General features: G+C 43.4%; 2 protein-coding genes across 2 annotated transcripts in view; one reads left to right on the forward strand and one right to left on the reverse strand.

Moving 5' to 3' along the window:
• Window positions 1-21,584, forward strand: part of LOC124544747 — a 233,705-nt gene that overhangs the window by 207,341 nt on the left and 4,780 nt on the right. The window contains exons 6-8 of the mRNA XM_047123408.1: window positions 2,756-2,924; window positions 9,693-9,903; window positions 17,144-17,408. Of these exons, the coding sequence (XP_046979364.1) occupies window positions 2,756-2,924; window positions 9,693-9,903; window positions 17,144-17,408 (645 nt within the window). The remainder of the gene's footprint in view (window positions 1-2,755; window positions 2,925-9,692; window positions 9,904-17,143; window positions 17,409-21,584) is intronic.
• LOC124544748 (Golgi-associated PDZ and coiled-coil motif-containing protein-like) overlaps window positions 1-21,584 on the reverse strand; it is a 136,801-nt gene that overhangs the window by 74,369 nt on the left and 40,848 nt on the right. The gene's annotated exons all lie outside the window — the stretch shown is intronic.

A 21,584-nucleotide genomic window follows, 5' to 3' on the forward strand; every position in this document is an offset into this window, starting at 1 on the left:
ACTGTCAAGTGGAAAGGCGAAGGCAAGAGTTTCAAAGTGTGCAGCAGACAGCTAAGATCACACATTTGACTGATTGATTGATTGAGTTGTGGGACCAAATGGCGCGGTCATCAATCCCGCGATTCCAAGGTGAATTACAGAAGAAAGAGGGTCTGCTAAAAGTGGACGCATCCTGTCAGGGAAGTGAAATAACATACACAGTAAAGGCATAAATGGTGAGACCAAATCTAAAAACTAGAAGAAAGGGGGGCGGTCATGGGGTCACAGACCGAGTAGAGTGTAAAAGAAATCCCAATCGCCCCCAACCTGCCACTGCTCCAAGACTAAGGTAGAACCTTATATTTGAAAAGAAAAACCACTTTCACAGAGGAAACTGACGACCAATTCAACCATCCGGGAATCGTCTGCTAATATTAAATTTAAGAAATCGGGAAGACTATACTTAGCACGAAGGGCAGAAAGAAGGGGACACTCAGCCAATATGTGAGACATCGTCAGTCTGGCTCCACAACCAAATTGTAGAGGCGGGTCGTTACGTAGGAGGAAACAATGGGTAGGCCGGGTATGGCTAATGCGTAAACGGCATAAAACAGTGGACTCCTTCCGAGTATAGCAGAAGGAAGAGCGCCAAACAGCAGTAGACCCCTTGATCGTGCGGAGTTTATTGCTACGAAGATGGCATTCCAGTTTTGGGCAAAGAGAGATTTGACGTAGATGTGAATATCAGCAGCTGGAATCATGAAAGGAAATGGGGATAAGTATCTGCTTCTCTAGCCAAATGGTCAGCCAGTTCATTCCCTGGGATGTCCACATGACTTGGGACCCAGAGAAAGACGACTGAACAGGCGGCACGCTCAAGGGCAGAGAGAAGGTCATGGATAGCAGAGACCAAAGGGTGACGAGAGTAGTTTCGCTTGATAGCCTGCAGGCTGCTCATGGAGGAGCGTCAAAGCTAACCGACGCGTGACGTAGTCTAAAAGGCGACACCACTGGACAGTGGACGACTGTAAACAAGGGATTTGGAGAGATGAATCACTGTGTCAATCCGAGAGAAGGTTCGGTTTGGTGAATGTATGAAGAACCTCACCCGTCATTATGCGCAACACCAACAGCGAAGTATGGAGGAGGTGGTGTAACTGTGTAAGGGTTTCTCTTGTGATTAGCATGTGATCGCCTTGCCGCATTTAAGAAGACACAAAATGCTGAAGGATGAACACGTTTTACAGCATTGTGTACTGCATAAAATAGGGGAATAGTCTGAAGAAGACGATTGTATCAGCATGACAATGCATCTTGTCGTAAAGCAGCATTTGTGAGACAGTGGTTTGTGGACAATAACATTCTTGAAATGAACGGCCTGCTACGAGTCACAACCTCAACAGAATAGAACACATTTGTTATGAGTTAGAACGTGGACTTCACTTCAGACCCTAGCTTCCAACATCAATATCTTCTATGGTTTCGGCTCTTGAGGAAGAATGTATTGCCATTCCTCCACAGACTTCACGGAAAGTGTTCCTAACTGAGCTCAAGCAGCCGTAGAGGCAAAGAGTGGACATAAACCGTATTAATGTCCACTAATAGGTGTTCGGATACTTCAGATTAGACATGGCATGTGTGGCGGTAACGGTCGTGCGCTATAGCAAGGCCGTGCTTTTGGGTAGTATGATTTCTCATTGTTTGATGCTGTCTGACATTGAATTGGGCACTGACTGGCCACAGTGTTGTCTATCAATCTGCTGTTGCTATCCACGGTCGTCAACAATGACCCCGTGGTCAATAGTTTAGCTCATCCTTGGTCCCTTGCGTTTGGAACTCACGATGTTGTCGCGACCAAATGCACTGGTAATCTTGAGTCTTGCCCAGCCTGCTCTCGACAGTCGCGCCGACAGCCAGTACAAAGAATGACGACATACTGAAGTATACCATTCGCTGAAGAGGCAGTTTCGTCCCCCTTCTGTGCTAGCAGCAATATGACTCAATTATCGAGATTATGATTGGTTTGTGGGGCGCTCAACCGCGCAGTCAATATCGCCCATACACAGTCCAATTTTATTACACAGTCCAATTTTATTACACAGTCCAATTTTATTACACAGTCCAATTTTATTACACAGTCCAATTTTATTACACAGTCCAATTTTATTACACAGTCCAATTTTATTACACAGTCCAATTTTATTACACAGTCCAATTTTATTACACAGTCCAATTTTATTACACAGTCCAATTTTATTACACAGTCCAATTTTATTACACAGTCCAATTTTATTACACAGTCCAATTTTATTACACAGTCCAATTTTATTACACAGTCCAATTTTATTACACAGTCCAATTTTATTACACAGTCCAATTTTATTACACAGCCCATTATAGCCACAATCACAAATGACAATGAAATGATGAGGACAACACAAACATCAGTTCCCACGCAGAGAAAATCCCAAACCTGGCCGGGAATCGAACCCGGGATCCCATATCCAGAAGCAGCCCCTAAACTACGAGCTGCGGACCTCAATCTGTATAGCGTGCACTATCTAGTGAACGGCTTATATTAATCTCCGCACCCAGAGACGAAAAATAAATGATTTCTATTCATCTCGTTCTGTTGAAGTTTTAACAGATAGTTGTGAACGGATATTTATTTTAAATAATCGAATTCCAGCTGCCCATGAAGAATGCTGTAGTATATCTTGTTGCATTTCCTCGTTGCTCAGACGACTGGAAGTGAGTGAGGTGTGCGTGTCCGCAGGTGACCAACATGTACAACGAGCTGTGGCGGCGCACGCAGGTGCTGGAGACGCTGACCAAGGACTCCATGTCTCTGTCCAATGCGACGCGGCGCGAGTTGCAGGATGGACTGCGGTCCCTCAGCCGTCGGGGGGCCTTCCACGCCGACCGCGAGAAGCAGGACACCGTAGGTGAGTGCACTCGCTGCCGGTCGCTTTGGAAACAGATCGGCGATGTCTAAGCCCAGATGTGCGCATAATATTACCCAGAAGTCTGCGCAACTTTGTACGTGAAGGGTTCTGAGCATAGGCGTAAGCATATGGATGTGCTTAGAGCAAGGAGGGGGGGGGGGGGAGGGGGTACTTGCTCACTACATGGGAAAGGTTGGCTTCCGCGTTAGAGTTCTGGTCCAGCTCACGGTTTCAACTTGTCACGTGTGACCAACTTATCACATACTTTGACCACAAATTTCTTTTTCACGTTTCTTTCATATCAGATCTTTTGACATACACTCAGTGGCATGTATCCCAACACTCACGCGGAATGGTTATATTCACACAAGTGTCTACGTACAGAGATGTCTATGGTCGTGATGTTCCCTCTGTTGCGAGAACAGCTATTCAAAATTTTGTTGTGCATTTCTTCCATTACATTCCGTTGCACTGTAAGCGACGTACGTACAGCAACTATCACTAGTCAATGAAAACTTTTTCCTTACAGATACGACATAAAATCCAAACGATACATGTCTGCTGAGGCACATAGTGGCAAAGGTAACGGGCCACTAGAGGCACGACCTTTCTTATTTGCACAAATTCAGCGAAGGAGCCTGACGAGTCAGTACAGTACAGTTCAGAGTCTCTCTCTGCCTCTGCTGACTTGCAATACTGAAGTGTCAAGACACAAATGAATTACTGACAATGGCTGCGAGAGGGCATTGATGGAAATTAATGGTGTAAGACGAAAATTTGTGCCGGGCCAGGATTCGAACCCGTGTCTCCTGGCCTGGGAGTTCGAATCCCGGTCCTGCACAAATTTTCAACTTTCTCTATTGATTTAAAACAATGTCCACTAGCAGTCAAAGCAAGTAATTCATTTGTGTCTTAATTATCAGTGGCTGCTGGGTCATATTGATGTGTTAAAAAAGGTTAACGTTATATATTGTAGTTGAAGAAACAATACCGCGTGAATCAGTGTTTAGGTCTGCCGCGTAAATCCAAAAGCGCGGACAGCCACAGCACATTGTCATTGATTGTAAAGTATCTCGAGTACAAGCTACAGTTGATGGAAGACGATTTTTTCGCTCAGAAAGAAAATCCTTGCTCACTTGAAAGTAGCGTATGAAAGTGGAGATTTGTTTCTGAAAGTGAGTGACAGCTGCCGGCCACAGCACGAATCGCCGATCCTCTTCTGCCCTTCGTGTAGCCTTCTGGAGTTGCAACTTCGCTAGACAACAGTACAGCCCGCGCACAGCCTCATGGAGCAACCAAGCTCCAGTTGCACGTTGTTTCATTCTTTTGCAGTTACATGAAATTTACACTTTTTTTTACTCTGTTACTCGGTATTATTTCAGCTTCATTTTCATGGCAATAACTTAAATTTCACCGTTCCCGCGCTAACAGCGTATGCGCTAAGTCAATTATGGTAATTTACTGATACCTCTAGAATCAGAATAGCCAGTTACGGGGTATCGTTTCTTGAACGACGACATACTGCATACACCTGAATTCAGACATTATTTGGACGGTGTTCAGAGATATATTCAGAGTATTTTAGTATCAGGGACCCGTTGTCTCCAATGGCTCGTCACAGAGTAATACACTGAGGTGACAACAGTCATGGGATACCTCCTATAATCGTGTCGGTCCTCCTGTTGCCCGCCGTAGTAAAGCAGCTCGACATGGCATGGACCGAAGAAGTCTTTGGAAGCCCCTTGCAGAAATACTGGGTCATACTGCCACTATAGGCTTTAATATTAGCGAAAGTGTTGCCGTTGCAGGATTCTGCGCACGAACTGACCTCTCGATTACGTCCCATGTCGGATGATATGGGTGGTCAAATCTTTCGCTCGAATTGTCTGGAACGTTCTTCAAACCAATCGCGAACAGCTGTGGCCCGGTGACATGTCATCCATAAAATTCCAGTGTTGTTTGGGAACATGAAGTTCATGAATGGCTGCAAATGTCCAAGTATCCGAACATAACCATTTAAAGTCAAAAATCGGTTCAGTCCGACCAGAGGACACAGCCCATTTCATGTAAACACAGTACATACGATTATGGACTCACCAACAACTTCCAAACTGTATAGGTGATAGCTTGGGTCCATGGCTTCGTTGCGTCTGCGCCACACACTAACCTTACCATCAACTCTTACCAAATGAAATAGGGTGTCATCTACCCACGCCACAGTTTTCCAGTCGTCTAAGGTCCAACCGATATGGTCACAAGCCCAGGACAGGCGCCGCAAGCGTTGTCGTGCTGTTAGCAAAGGCACTCGAATCGGTAGTCTGCTGCCATTGCCCATTAACGCCACGTGCCGCAGCACTGCCGTAACGGATAAGTTCGTAGTACGTCCCACATTGATTTCTGTGGTTACTTCAGGCAGCGCTGCTTGTCTGTTAGCCCTGACAATTCTACGCAAACGAAGCTGCTCTCGGTCGTTATGTGAAAGCCGCCGCCCACTGCGTTGTCCATGGTGATAGGTGATGCCTGAAATTTGGTATTCTCGGCACACTTTTGAGCCTGTGGACCTCGAAATACTGAATTCTCTAACATTTCCGAAATGGACTGTTCCACGCTTCTAGCTCCAACTACCATTCCGGGTTCAAAGTCTGTGCTGTCATAGTAACGTCGGAAGCCTTTTTTACATTAATCGTGTGAGTAGAAAGGACAGCTCCGCCAATGCACTGCCTTTTATACCTTGTGTAAGCGGCACTAAGGCCATCTGTATTTGTGCATATCGCTATCCCATGACTTTTGTTACCTCAGCGTGTAACTAACACTACCGGAAATAAAATCCGAGCAGTACTGAATGCAAGCTTGATGCCGAAGTCTAGGTTCTAAACATCCACAGAATACATACTGTCGATATTTCCACTGTTGTGTGGATATGTTCGGTGCAATACAGATACAAAGTTAAATAAAAGTACTCCGTAACGAACCACCAGGGACCACGGGTGTCTCATACCCAAATACTTAAATATCCCTCACAACTTCCGAAACTTTTTTGAATGATTTCGTGGTGCTTTCAGCGGTCATTCTCTTTATTTCACGTACGGTTGTACAATTTCGGCCTTCGACCATTCTGAAGTATCTAAGACGGAAGCATTAGACTGGATGCATTGGTGACGCTTGTGATGCTGACATAGGAACAAATTATATCTGTAGGCACGCTAGGCACATTCTAACTTACTCGAGGGATGATTCTTTACCAGTGTATTATGCCATGTACGTCCTTGCTCCTATGAATGCAAGTAATGGTCATAAAATAAATTAGAAAGTTTTATCGCTATTTTAAGAGCAGTTTCTTGCAAAGCGCGTATGTAACAGCTCCGCCAATGCACTTCACTTCAATATACGTTCGATGTTTTAACGAACTTGACACTAAGAAGATTCTATTTATTTTTCTGAAACTCTTCAATTAACCTACGTATTGTTCTTAATTATATTTAATTATTGTTCGTCATTGGTGTAAATATAACTATGTAATTTCTTTCAAATGGTTCAAATGGCTCTGATCACTGTGGGAATTAACAGCTGCAGTCATCAGCCCCCTATAACTTAGAACTACTTAAACCTAGCTAACCTAAGGACATCACAAACATCCATGCCCGAGGCAGGATTCGAACCTGCGACCGTAGCGGTAGCGCGGTTCCAGACTGAAGCGCCTAGAACCGCTCGGTCACGGTTCTGTCGCTCTACCACAGCATCCCGTAGTACATCGCACACGAAGTACTATTCGTCCAACTCTGCATACATGCATACATCATCCTTTACCACCATATCCTACTTACATACAACTAACACTGTACACTGTTAACATTAAGACCGAAGAGACGAAAGAGTATTTAATCGTATAAACTCCGCCCGAACAGCCCATGAAGGCCCAACGGTACTGACCAGCCGCCGTGTCATCCATACCGTGAATTAATGAAAACGTTTTCTTTATAAACACGACGTGTACCTCATACGACAAACATCTGAAGTGGTTTGCACTGTGAATGTTAATGGGCCACTGGAGGCAAGGATTCCAAATTTTTGGGCACTCAGCAAAGAATCCTGATGATCCAAGAAATAATTGTTGTTAGAGTTCAGATTCGTCCCCTTCTGCATGCACGTGATAAAAATCATCTCTTTAAGGGGAACCGGAACGATCCATCTCCTCCATGTTAATTTTAGCACATAGAAGGAACATTTTTTCTAAAACCATTAAACATATTGCTCTGAAATTTGGACTACATGTTCAGTGAATATTTTTCTACAAAGTTATAATGCCATGTTAAGAAATATTTTTGTTTTACAATTTTTTTAAACAGATGCTTATTTTTTCTCTAAAATTTTGCACTTTTTCTTCTATAACTCTTGAATTATACAATTTTTTTTATAATTTGTTATAAAAATGAAGGAAAAGTAGTAAACAATATTGTGTATAAATTTCATTGATAAACTGTTAGCAGTTTTTGAGAAAATGTTCCTCAAAGATGAAAATTTTAAAGTTACGGGAAATGGTTTCCTAAGTTTTTTAAGCTAGATAAGGCGCAAGTAGCTTCATTCATTCTCTTAACAGAAAGAGAATAACTTCGTGGCGATAAATACTGGAGGATTGTGTAAAGAAAAAATAGTTGCCGATATCAGCGCAAATCTTTACTGTCGAGGCAGCCATATCACCAATTTATGTAATGCGAGTTTGTTGGTGCCACCTGGAAGGTCCTAAATAACAACGGCTTCAATCATTCAAATAATTCAACTTTACGTACGAAATTAGAATGCAATTTTAAAAACGTTATGAGTATTTTGGTACCTGATAAATACAACAGTACTCAATTTCCAGATATGAGAGAATAGATATTGCCTGTCTATAACGCAGTGTTCATCACACCAACGAGAAATTACTGTCTCGTGTGCAGCACAGAGGCTACCAGGTTATGCCTCTTTCCAACGTTTCTCCAGATACTTCTGGGAGATAAAAGCAGACACAGCTCAAGCCACCCAATGTCTGCGATCTCCTTCACCACAGGTTTATGCATTTGACGACAGGCTTGATTTGCAACTACGAAAACTTCCTTCAATTTCCTCGAGAGACGACTGCCAAACACACATGTTAGCACTGTGAAAACAGCGCCCCACGAAAGAAGAAAAACGAGACGCAAATGTAAAATAAAAGGAGCAGGGAACTCTTCTTGCGACAGACCTGACCTAAACAGAACAGAATACTATGATACTAAATATTCCACAGTCAAACTTTAATGAGTATACAATGTCGCGTATACACCTCAGGAAAAATGGGTTGTAAAAAGCAGGGCCATTATGGTCACTTAACGCCAACATTCTCTTCTGCTGTGCTGCCATATCCTGCTAAACTGGAAAAATCAGCCTGATAGTTTAGATTCCCTATCCTATGGCATAGGCTTCAGCTTTCATTTCCCAGGAGGCAGTCGTGATTAACCTCAGACTTTTGCCAAGTAACAGTTAAGATGGTCACTTACTATTAGAAAATAAGGGAGCGCCCGCGCGTGCGTGTGCGTGTGGGGGGGGGGGGGGGGGCGGCTTACAACACTACACAAGTGTGTTCAAATGAACATACGAATTGTGAAGTTTCCAATTATAAGGGCTATTCGGAAAGTAAGGAACCATCGTTCGCGAAATTGAAACCACAATGAAAATGTTGGGACTTGCCAACTCGTCTCGTATAGGGTGCCTAAGAGATGCTGCGTTCTCGGAATGCTATACAACAATGCAAGCAAATAACATCAGTAGTTTTATTTCAATAAAGCACGTTGACAATACTTTTATTTACAAAGGTGTCGCAAGCGATGGGCAACATGCAACCGAGTCAGAGTTCAACCATGTTTGTCACACAGTTTGTCGATCACTAATAACAAAACTCGTAGCACACACTGCTAGAACGTGCTAATGCTGTCCACTAATGTCCGGCCGAGGATGCCAGGAGAGGCGCTTTATTCACTTATTGCAGAGGTCGCTCCTGGCGCCGTGCGGTCCTTGCCAGCGGGCTATTGGCTGTTTCCTCGCCACCTACTCTGGTACTGCGTTCTTCCTCTTCGTTCCGGCGCTTGTAGTTAGCCAAAACAGAAAATCCCGTGTAGCTTTGCACAGATGTGTTGGGATTGTCTCCTTTACGCCCAGAGAGCTTCACGTAGCTCTTCTCAGTTCTCAGCGCACAGTGAGCGCGTAAAGATGACTAGAAAATTGTGCCTACCGCCAAGTATGAATGCCACGAACAGCGCTACAGAAAAATTCATGCCCCCAAATATAATCATCATTCCCTTTTCTACTAAACTAAACGGCGTGTCGCTATCATAATATAGAATATTGACCTCCGAAAAATATTCTGCTTCTTCCTTTTCCTCTTGTGTCAATTTTCAGTGAAACTCAGCCTAAGCTTTGTATTTTGCCTTGAAATGATTCCATTAATGTGAACACGTTTGTGCTACCAAGGATCGAGCCCTTGTCCTTTGTGCAGCCATTACGACACACATACCACGGAGATAACACAAGCTTCTAAACGAAGACGAAATACAAAATACAACTGCCACCTATAATTCATTTTTTTTATGCGATGCCAAATTGTGAACTAATCGAGGGAGAGAGACGTTGTAGATGTTGACTAACGGAATATATGAAAACGATGTTATCTCGAATGCTGAGTCAAATAACTAAACCAAACACGATATGAAGACATTCTAAGTTCAACGTATAACCCATCGGTATGTCATACAGGTTCGCTGCAGGAGTCTATGGATGTGCTGGCTGGCATCGTGCACCGGCGGATGTCTGAACTCGGCCGCAAGCTCGACTCGAGCTTCCAGATGCTGATGCTGGCGCAGAACTTGTTCCTTGAGAGCTGCCACAGGCTGCAGCTGGAAGAGCCGCAACTGGAGGCCAAGCTGACGGCTGTTCTGGGGAGGATTCTCGACACGCTTCACAACAAGTAAGCATGTGGCTCATTAAGGTGAAGAGGGAGGACGACGATTACTGTAGTACCCAGGCGACTCTTGATATGCAGGTAACGGCCATGAATGAGATGCTGCACTTTGCATGCGCTGCTATAGGAACATTGTTGACAGAATTTGTAAGGAGGCATAATGTCTGAAGGACAGCGAAAAAACCATGAATCACGAAAGGTTACTGTAAATTACGTCGACGAAAAAAAGTACTCTATGGTGCGGTTCAAAATTTAGATGATATGATATGCGATGTGACTCGCCGCACGACAAGCAAAAAGACAGCGCAAATCACGTTCTCGTTTTTTTTTTTTTTTTAATTAGAATGACGGTCAGTTCTGAAGAGTACGTTATTGTGGCTTATTATTTAAAAGCTCAAAAAACTGAAAAGAAAATGAAGTACCGAGTGCACCCATACAATGCAATAAAAATATCAAACTTTACAATGCAATAAAAATATCAAACTTGTTCAGCTCTTTCTCGTGAGGCATCTCACCATGAAAAATTTCACGAATTCCACAAGAGTCCAGACAGTTTCCACATTTTGGAGCGTCCAGTATCAGCTACTCTCATAAATCAGGGTATAAATATTTGACTCGTCATTTCTCCTGCTCTGGAGCTATTCATTACAAAAAACGAAGCTGGTGAAAGTATGTGAATGGCGTAAAAAATGCCACCATGAAAAGTTTATTTTTTTATAAGGCCACCTATTTCGGTATTTTACTCAAAGTGATGCATATTTAAATAATGCTTATAAATTAATAAACCTCGAATAGTACTTATACAACTGTTCAATTGCCTAAATTATTCCATGATTCAGCTTGAGAAGTATTCAGAAGAAACTTTTCTGGATATGAAGTGAGATCAGTCACCATGAATGATGTAGCATAGGTGGTGTACTCTGCGTAGGGGTAGAGAATGTATTTGAAAAAGTGGAAGAAGCCCATGATGATAAGAAAAATCCAATGTGTCCTCCTTGTCTACGTCCAGCTGCTAATTCAGAAGTAACATGACTTTAGCTTTCAGATATAACTTATGCCTATCACAAAGTTTCTTGAAATTAGGGAGCGTAGACCAGAAAGCATCCAGTGAGCATTATCAGTTGATGGCTCCCACTGTGTTTTTCTTTTCAGTAAGTTTTTTTTCACTTCTAGCTTCGGCATGTGTCGGTAACATAAGAGAAACAGAAACACGAGTCAAGTTTCACAATCTGCATAGCAGGCGTCAATAGGATCACGTGCAGCGCATAGCTGCCAACCGCGTCGCAGAATAGCTCCAACATATCCCAAGCATTTTCTCGAGAACGGAAAGAGGTATTTCTCTCCTTCCACAATTTCGATATTTTGTGCAAACCAATATAAAACCTAAAACCCACCACACGTAAACTAACCAGTGACTACACTGTCTACTGCAAGCTTTTCAAAAAACGCACGGTGGTTTCCTTACTTGCGATGTATCACAAAAATGATGTGCAATAACGGTAAGTGCAAGCTGCGGGAAAACCAAGTTTTTTTTTCTTTTTTAAGGGAATAGTTTCCTCAAAATTGAATGAAAAAGACTGCGAAAAGTAAAACAAGCACGAATCTCAAAACAGTATTGCCCTCAGTGTGAACACCAATTTGATCTTACTGTCGATTACTGTTATGTCACTTTAGTTCCAGTATTACTTTTATTTTATTTGTAAAAAGAATAAAAACTCTAAAAGGAAGAAAGTGAAACTGGAGGGAGTAATGGAAAAAGCAAAGCGGCTAGTCACCTTTTAACTGCTTCGTCCTCAACACACGCATTAGTCTCTTCCCTAGCTTCAGAGGCATAAAGAGAAAAATTAGTAAAGAAAGCAAAACACCTCCAACGCGTAATGGTACAACCTCTTCTGTAGTGATATGTGCTCTATACGCCGAGCAGCAGCTACGTGCGCCGTATTACAGCCGTCTTTCGGTAACACTGAACTCTTAGATTTAACAGCAAAGACGAGTGTTCATAAACAAAGCAATGCAGGAGAGAAGAAACCACAGACCATAAGAATACAGACCGCGCACTCACCAATCTCTGCCGTGTTAACCTTCGAAACAAACATCTATTTCACATGATTCGGGGCAACACGCTAACTCGTTGTAGCAAGCCGAATCTATAGGCGCTATGCGAAATGGAGTGATAATTTTTCTCATTTATGTCTGAAATCGAGCACAGATTTTAACAATGAAATGGCTTGACGTATGGCTATTATACGTCATGTTCCAGTACAGTTAACCTAATTTTTTCGAAATGCCTAATATTAATGCGATCCTTATCGTTATTTCACGTGGACATTTGAAAAGTATTGACGGTTCTTTTCATAAACGATAGAATTACGGTTATTTAGTGAATGCCTGTTTTTGTTGCACTGCCAGTCTTAGTTCACCACTTCCACAAGAGCAGAAAACGAACTATCGGTTTGGCAGGCAGTATTAGTTTCCTGACTCTGTGTGGAATGTTTTATTGCGCTTTTATAAAAAATAAAATCGGTTTATAGCAATAATAAACACTTTTCCCATAATAATGGTTTATATTTTATGACTTTTGCTTCACCCAGCACGGAAATAAAAACAATGGACATATTAGAAAATATTTGAGAGAATTCCTGTAGTGAGTTAGATATTGATGTTCTGTCATTTTAAAACGTTAGCTTTTCATTGAGTTTTATTTCTAAATACCAACAAACATACATCACATTCTGGACCTGAAATTACAGCCCCCCCCCCCCCAATCCCACCGTAAGTTCCCGTTGTTGTTCTTGGTTTTGCCAAATTGAGACTCATCGATTTCGACTATAACACCCCCCACCCCCACCCCACCAAGACCCCATATACTTTACATATTCCCCACAAGCTTCCCTACAAAACGAATACCAGTCTAAAACGGTACGCTCACTCACACGACATTCATGCGCACACAACCACACAGGATACCTCAAACACCAATACTATGTAATTTTTATTATATCCCTGAAGATCAGCTTCCATTTCTCAAACCATGCTCCTCGTCTAATTGAGCGTCTTAGTCGATCCTTGCTACACCTTCACATGAATAAATCGTAAGTACGACGGGCACACACACTTATCAGCCGCATATGTTCGCCGTACTCAAGACATCGAACGTAATCAGCAAGACGACCACACATTAGGAAAAATCTAACGGTTGCCATTATGTCCGCGCCCAAAGCCTTCCATATCAATGGGAACAGATAAACCCATACCTACAAACGAAAATCAAAAAATAAAAATTCTTTTAAGTGAAAAACTATTCTTCCGAATTATCTAAAACTCACTAAGAATGAAATTAAGTACTGAATGAATTGGAGAGAACCAATTATTTAAATCAATGCAAACCAAAAAATCTCACGCAATGTCTAGCGCTGGCTTTTAAAAACATTCATTTATTTCAATTTACAAGGATGGAGTTTATTTACAGCAGAAAATCGATTTATTATCTACGACTCGAAAATAAAGACATTAATATCTAGGAGTAAAGTATGACGTCATTGGTCAAAGCCGACGGGTCGTATCCCGTTCTTCAGTTGACCCTGGGTTTCTTCTCTGAGTTTCATTCGCTGTACATGTTGTCGAAGTCCATTCGAGTTAATTAATATTCCATTTTCAGAAATATTTTCATGAGATCGCTCCACCAGAGATTCTCTTCAAGCTGAATCGGCAGGATACGCTGCCTTTGGATGTCACGTTACTCGTGTTCACAGAAAATGTCAATATTATCACACACAAATAACCTGTCCCACTACCACTTACAATGTCATTTCCAAATAAAAATATAAAATAAGTATTCCGCTACGACCTGTTTTCACAGATTGCAGTAATAAACGCTAATTTTACTTCAAATGAAGTGCGACAAATATCAAAGATGTAGCTCGTTGTCAACTGTATGGCAAACGAATTCACTCTTCTATAAATTTTTCGCAGTTGGGATAAAACTTTTGCTAGCTCCTAACAGATTCAAATATTTCCGACGACATCATACTTTTTTTCTTTAAAAGCAAGTAAACCTCTTTGCAGAGACTGCAGACATTTCTTGATAATTTTATTTCTTTCTCCTCATACAACATGAACCGTGTAACGTAAGTAATGATTATTCGTGGCATACATCACATCACATCCGTCTGGAGCAACAGCACGACAGACACTGTCTCTATACAATTCAAAATTACGCGACATCTCTTTTCTTTCAAAATCGTCGCGGTTGTGAGTCGACGCGCGCTTATTCCCTGTGGCCATCGACTGGATAGCAAAGGCAACCAGCTACTCTCACGGCTGACTAGGTGAATGGATGAATGGGTGGGTGGGTGGGTTAAGACTGCCTTCGTCGGCAACTCCTGCTTCGCTCATCGAACAGACACCGGATAAGCGAACAAATTACGAAGCACAGATAAGAAAATTTTTAATAGCTACACTTATCTGTTACGGTCTGAGTATGCTTTGCGCTGACCACGAAAGCTACTGAAGAACCTTGTTCCATTACAACCGTTAATACAAGTTTTCATCTCTCCTCTGTAGAACTTTCACAGTAACTGATGACTCGAAATCTACGCCCAAACTGCAAAGCCACTCTGAAGTGCACGACAGAGGGTACTTCCCATTGTACCACGTATTATTTATTTATTTATGCATTTATTTTACCTGACAAAGCTTAGGGCCTTCAGGCCCTCTCTTACACCTAACCAGGCATACTCAGATTGAACGAATTTCAGTTTGTACAGAACATTATGGACATACCACGTTATACAGTATTAATGCTAAAGAAAAAAATAGAGATTATAACAGTAATACAAGGATAATTATGACAACCAAAAAAATAATTATAACAATCAAGAATAATAATAAAAATAATAATAATAGTAATGACTATGTATATGAAAGTAAACATATTTTTCTTTTATGAATGTCAGTCCTATTGCTAGTTGGGAATTTTCTCGTTATGTTCTTGCAGCTTGTGAGTTATTCACATCGAGCAGAGACATAAGACGACAGAATGGTGTGAAAGAGATGTAGAAGAGATAGCTAGGTTGGAGGAAGAGAAATAGACTGGTAAAATTCGAAGCTATGATGGAGAGGAGAAAGATAAGAAAGATAGAGATGAGAGGGGCACAACAATGGTGGCTATACCGTCCCTAATATGTAAGTTTTGAGTTCCCTCTTGAATGTTGAGTGGTTCTGGATAAGACGCAGATCACAGGGGAGCGCGTTCCATAGTCGTATGGCTGAGATAGAGAATGACATGGAGAAAGATTTTGTGTTATGTAAAGGTACAGCCAAGATGCTAGACGTATCCGACCTGGTATTACAGTTGTGGAATGATGATAGGTGTTTAATGTGAGAAGATAAGTATTTGGGGCGCCAGTGACTAAGAAATCGATGAAGTAAGCACATCGTGTGGAGATCGCGTACCTTATGTGGGCGTATCCAACCTAGCTGGGAGTATGAAGGACTGATATGATCATACAACCGTATACTCAACATGTATCTAACGCAGGTATTCATCACTAGCTCGAGGCATCTCGAATTTTCACTATTTGTGCCGTGTTGAACTACATCGCAGTAGTAATGATTAGGCAAGACTAGTATTTAGGACTAATTTTTGTTTAACATGGGTTGAAAATATTTTTCTAAATTTTTGGATTGCATGTAGGGAGGAGAGCGATTTCCAACAAGCTGTGGCTGTTTGTTCTTCCCAGTTTAGGTGCTCATCCAAGATTATTCCAAGGTCTTTTACTGTTTTTTTTTGTTTTTCTTGTATGTTAGTTTAGTACCATTGAGGAGTATTTGAGGGACTGTTTCGCGAAAGTACTGCCTGATTAACTTTGGATGAGATATAGGAAAGAGATGGGATTTCTTGGGGTTTAGTTTCAGATCTAAGTTTTGTGCCCATTGAGAAACAGAGTAAAGATCTGCGTTCATACTCGCTACTGCGTCAGCAATGTTCTTGGGGCTTGCACTTATGTACAGTTGGATGTCGTCGGCATATAGATCAGGGGTCTCCAAACGTTTTAGTCTGCGAGTCACATTGATTCCTCCACAAAGTCATAAGGGCCAAGATCTACCTAGTGGGATTAAAGAACCCTAGCACTCCATGATCACCGTAATGTAAGGCTAAAAAGGAAAGATGAAATCGCAAAAATCTAAGGTTGTGGGAATAGCTAGCACTGAAACGAACTACGATTTTTATTTAATTACATAATTTTGACCGAATTTCTGGCACATTTTATTCTGGCGAATTTCACCGACAAAAAAGTATGTCACTGCACATTCTTCACGGAAGCGTCCTGCAAATTTAGCTAAATCTCAAAATCATTGTTAGCAACACTATTACTACAAGACGTAACAGAGGTAGAGTATGTCAACGCATTGTTATTTCAAGCAGCGCAACAATAAGTTTAGTTCTGTAGCCTTGTAGCGAGTAGCAGAGCCAGAGCATATATTTGATAGTTCTGTTGCGTGATTGTGTCTATGTTGCGAGTGTCTCACGAGTTTTTTAGTGTTTTATGCGCTGTACTTGTAGGTGTGGGACAATTCAAAGTTTGACTTCGAAGAGACAAGGAACATCTGAAAATCGAAATACGTAAAGAAAGTGAAACCTTGCTTGAGAAGCATCTTCCGTAATGATTGATTACTAAGGCTAGTCGCCGAAGTGGCGTCCATTTGAAAGACTTGCACCAGACTCGTGAGTAGAATAAAATGCAAAGAATTTTTTTACTTAAAATGTTTTCGTCAAACTAGTCTGTTAACCTTTTTTTTCACTATCGCACGGAGAATGGTCTGTCTGTTTATTGTGGATAGCCACAACTTTAACTATGACCTTCCGCTTTGTAAAGATAGAGCTTCGACAATGTCGCGGTGTATTGGTCACGATAGGCCTCGAAACTCAATTGCTGGCAGTATAGGCACCACCTCCAATATTTGGAGGGCCGGTTACCAGGGATGTCCGGCCAGCTAACGCGGGCCGGTTTGCCGGCCCTCACGGGCCGGTTTCGGCCCGCGGGCCGTAGTTTGGAGACCCCTGATATAGATGGTAGTTGCAGGAGTAAATCACTGAAGAAATATCATTAATGTACAGTGAGAAGAGCTGCTTCCCGTGTCATCCGCGTATGCAGCACAGCAAGAATGACTGCTTGAACACCTCTGTGCGGTTAGTCTAGTCTTCACGACACCTAGTGAGGTTGGTTTGTGTGTCTGATTGCAGGAGCGCCTCGACGATGCAGGAGGTGCAGCAGGTGCACGAGATGCTCAAGTCGCACCACAGCCACCTGGTGCGCACCGTGGCGCACAACACGAACACGGTGATGAAGGCGGCCGAGGAGGCGCGCAACCAGGGCCGCCAGATCGAGCGCGCCATCCAGGAGGTGACGGAGGCGCTCTCCGCCGCCGGCAAGGACCACGCCGCCACGCTGCGCCACGGCCACGCCGCCGTCGACACCCGGCTCGCCAACATCCTCGGCGCGCTCCAGGTAGTTTTACGTAGCTCACAGTTTCTCGCTGCGGGTGGATGTAAGAAGTCTCACACACCGTCGACATAAACGCGGATCAGTTCCTCGTCGCGCTATATTCTACGAACTGCTGAGAGCTGTGCTGAACGGCGTTGCGTATGAGGCACGCGCGGTTCCAGGGGCCGGAACAAGGGTACGAAACGTAGCACTAAAAGCAGACGAGTTTTGTTATTTGGACAGCGAAACAACTGGCCATCGTCGAAGTGGTGAGGAGCCAAAGAAACTGGTACACCTGCCTAACGTCGTGTAGAGCTCCTGCGAGCACGCAGAAGTGCCGCAACACGACATGGACTCCACTAATTATATGATAGCGGAACAAACACTGGTAGCAGTTACTTCTGTGAAATATCTGGGAGTATGCGTGCGGAACGATTTGAAGTGGAATGATCATATAAAATCAATTCTTGGTAAGGCGGTTACCAGGTTGAAATTCACTGGGAGAGACCTTAGAAAATGTAGTCCATCAACAAAGGAGGTGGCTTACAAAACACTCGTTCGACCTATTCTTGAGTACTGCTCATCAGTGTGGGATCCGTACCAGGTCGGGTTGACGGAGGACAGAGAGAAGATCCAAAGAAGAGCGGCGCGTTTCGTCACAGAGTTATTTGGTATGCGTGATAGCGTTACGGAGATGTTTAGCAAACTCTGCAAGAAAGGCGCTCTGCATCGCGGTGTAGCTTGCTGTCCAGGTGTCGAGAGGGCGCGTTTCTGGATGAGGTATCTAATACATTGCTTCCCCCTACTTATACCTCCCAAGGAGATCACGAATGTAAAATTAGAGAGATTCGAGCGCGCACGGAGGCTTTCCGGCAGTCGTTCTTCCCGCAAACCATACGCGACTGGAACAGGAAAGGGAGGTAATGACAGTGGCACGAAAAGTGCCCTCCGCCACACACCGTTGGGTGGCTTGCGGAGTATAAATGTAGATGTACATGTAGAAGTAGTGCTGGAGGGAACTGACACCATGAATCCTGCAGGGATATCCATAAATCCGTAAGAGTACGAGGGGGTCGAGAACAGGACGTTGCAATGCATCACAGATATGCTCAATTACGCTTTATGTTTGGGGAGTCTGGTGGGGAGCGGAAGTGTTTACACTCAGAGGAGTATTCCTGGAGCCACTCTGCAGCAATTCTAGAAGTGTGGGGTGTCACATTGTCCTGCTGGAATTGCCCAAGTCTGTCGGAATGCACAATGGACATGAATGGATGCAGGCGATCAGACAGCATGCTTACGTACGTGTCACCTGTCAAAATCGTATCTTGACGAATCAGGGGTCTCATGTCACTGCAACTACACACGCCCCACACCATTGCAGAGCCTCCGCCAGCTTGAACAGTCCCCTGCTGACATGCAGCGTCCATGGATTCGTAAGGCTGTCTCCGTACCCTCGATAAAATTTGAAACGAGACTCGTCCGACCAGGCAACATGTTTTCAGTCATCAACATTCCAATGTCGGTGTTGACGGGCCCAGACGAGGCGTGATGGTCTGTGCCGTGCAGTCATCAAGCGTACACGAGTGGGCCTTCGGCTCCGAAAGCCCATATCGATAATGTTTCGTTGAACGATTTGCAAGCTGACACTTGTTGATAGCCCAGCACTGAAATCTGCAGCAATTTGCGGAAGGATTGCATTTCTGTCACGTTGAACGGTTCTCTGTCGGTCAAGTTTCTGCAGGATCTTTTTCCGACCGCAGCGGTGTCGGGGACTTGATGTTTTACCGGATTCCTGATATTCACGGTACACTCGTGAAATGGTCGTGTCGGAAAATCCTCACTTCATCGCTACCTCGGAGATGCTGTGTCCCATCGCTCGTGCTCTAACTATAACACCATGTTCAAAGTCACTTAAATCTTGATAACCTTTTCTAATGTAGCAGCAGTAACCGATCTAACAACGGCGCCAGACACCTGTTGTATTATACAGACGTTGCCGAGCGCAGCGCCGTATTCTGCCTGTTTACACATCTCTGTTTGAATACGCATGCCTATAGCAGTATTCTTGGTGCTTCAGTGTGAAATGTAGACAAGCAACATCAAGTAAAGTGTGTGTCAGAAAAAGAAAGTTGTTGTCACTGAATATAAATTTAAGTGTCGGAAAGTCTTTCCTTCAGTCTGGAGTCTAACCTCGTATGGAAGTGAAAAGTGGAAAATAAACAGTTCAGAAAAGAATAAAACTATGGTACTACAGACGAATGGTTAAGATTAGGTGGTAGTGAAGAGATACCGAATCGAATTGGGGATACAAGAAATCTGTGGCTCAATTTGACTAAAGAAAGGGACTTGTTAATAGTACACAGTCTGATGCATCAACGAATCTTCACTTTGATTTTGTGAGAATATATATAATGAAAGGATGGAGAAGGAATCAGCAGTGGTCTTTTCAGAGGAACCATTTCAATATTTTACTGGAGCAATTTAGAGAAATCACAGGAAACCTAAATCTGAACGTTCAGACAGGGATTCGAACTGTCATCCTCCCGAATGTGAGTCCAGTGTGTTAACCATTATGCCTACCTCACTCGGTACTATGAGACGAATACTGTAAGCAGGTTCAAATGGATATAGGTTGTGGTAGTTACGCAGATATGATGAGACTAGCACAGAACAGAGTAGCATGGACAGCTGCAGTAAACCAGTCTTCAGACAGAAGACTTTAACAACAGAAAACATTGCTATAATAATGCACCTAGTTCACTGGTTCCTGCGTACTTCACAGCCTATGTGGTACCTATTAAATTATTGATCGATTTCTGGAACCTGTCATCTGGTTGAAGCTGGAGTGTTGTAACTTGTTACTAGTAATTAATAGTTTAGGCACTCCCTACTAGCTATGATCCCTTGGAGACAGTGGTTAGAATACAGAAAGAAGCAAGGACAATTTTAGCAATGACACCAAATGCTCCTTTTGCAAACTGATGAGGGATTTGTAGTAGTTGGTCGCAATGCTTAAAATGAATATGTCAATAATGCACTTTCACACAAATGTGATACTGACTTTACTGACATTTGGAAGGAAATATACAGCAAACATGTAGCACCAAAACTATGTGACAAAGACAGAACTTCCTCCTATCTCAGTAACCTACGTGTTTTACACTACTTCCTCCCATCAAAAGATCACAAAAAGTCAATAAATTTAGTACTATGGCATATACAATTATGGAAGTGGAGGTCCAAGATCTATCAAATTTGTAGAGTTGTCAATCACATAATTACAATTTTTATTCAATTCTGAACTGATGCCCATTGCCAGCAACAGCATGAAGTATGTCCACCAATTACATTATTGTATTCATTGTGGCATGGAAGTAATCAGCCTCTGAATGTCCTGACATACCTCGAACACTTGCTGCATGATTTCATGAAGAGTGGTAGGCGGTATGAACATATACATATTACTACACTCCTGGAGATGGAAAAAAGAACACATTGACACCGGTGTGTCAGACCCACCATACTTGCTCCGGACACTGCGAGAGGGCTGTACAAGCAATGATCACACGCACGGCACAGCGGACACACCAGGAACCGCGGTGTTGGCCGTCGAATGGCGCTAGCTGCGCAGCATTTGTGCACCGCCGCCGTCAGTGTCAGCCAGTTTGCCGTGGCATACGGAGCTCCATCGCAGTCTTTAACACTGGTAGCATGCCGCGACAGCGTGGACGTGAACCGTATGTGCAGTTGACGGACTTTGAGCGAGGGCGTATAGTGGGCATGCGGGAGGCCGGGTGGACGTACCTCCGAATTGCTCAACACGTGGGGCGTGAGGTCTCCACAGTACATCGATGTTGTCGCCAGTGGTCGGCGGAAGGTGCACGTGCCCGTCGACCTGGGACCGGACCGCAGCGACGCACGGATGCACGCCAAGACCGTAGGATCCTACGCAGTGCCGTAGGGGACCGCACCGCCACTTCCCAGCAAATTAGGGACACTGTTGCTCCTGGGGTATCGGCGAGGACCATTCGCAACCGTCTCCATGAAGCTGGGCTGCGGTCCCGCACACCGTTAGGCCGTCTTCCGCTCACGCCCCAACATCGTGCAGCCCGCCTCCAGTGGTGTCGCGACAGACGTGAATGGAGGGACGAATGGAGACGTGTCGTCTTCAGCGATGAGAGTCGCTTCTGCCTAGGTGCC

Source organism: Schistocerca americana, chromosome 8 (assembly GCF_021461395.2).
Source record: "Schistocerca americana isolate TAMUIC-IGC-003095 chromosome 8, iqSchAmer2.1, whole genome shotgun sequence".
NCBI lineage: Eukaryota > Metazoa > Arthropoda > Insecta > Orthoptera > Acrididae > Schistocerca > Schistocerca americana.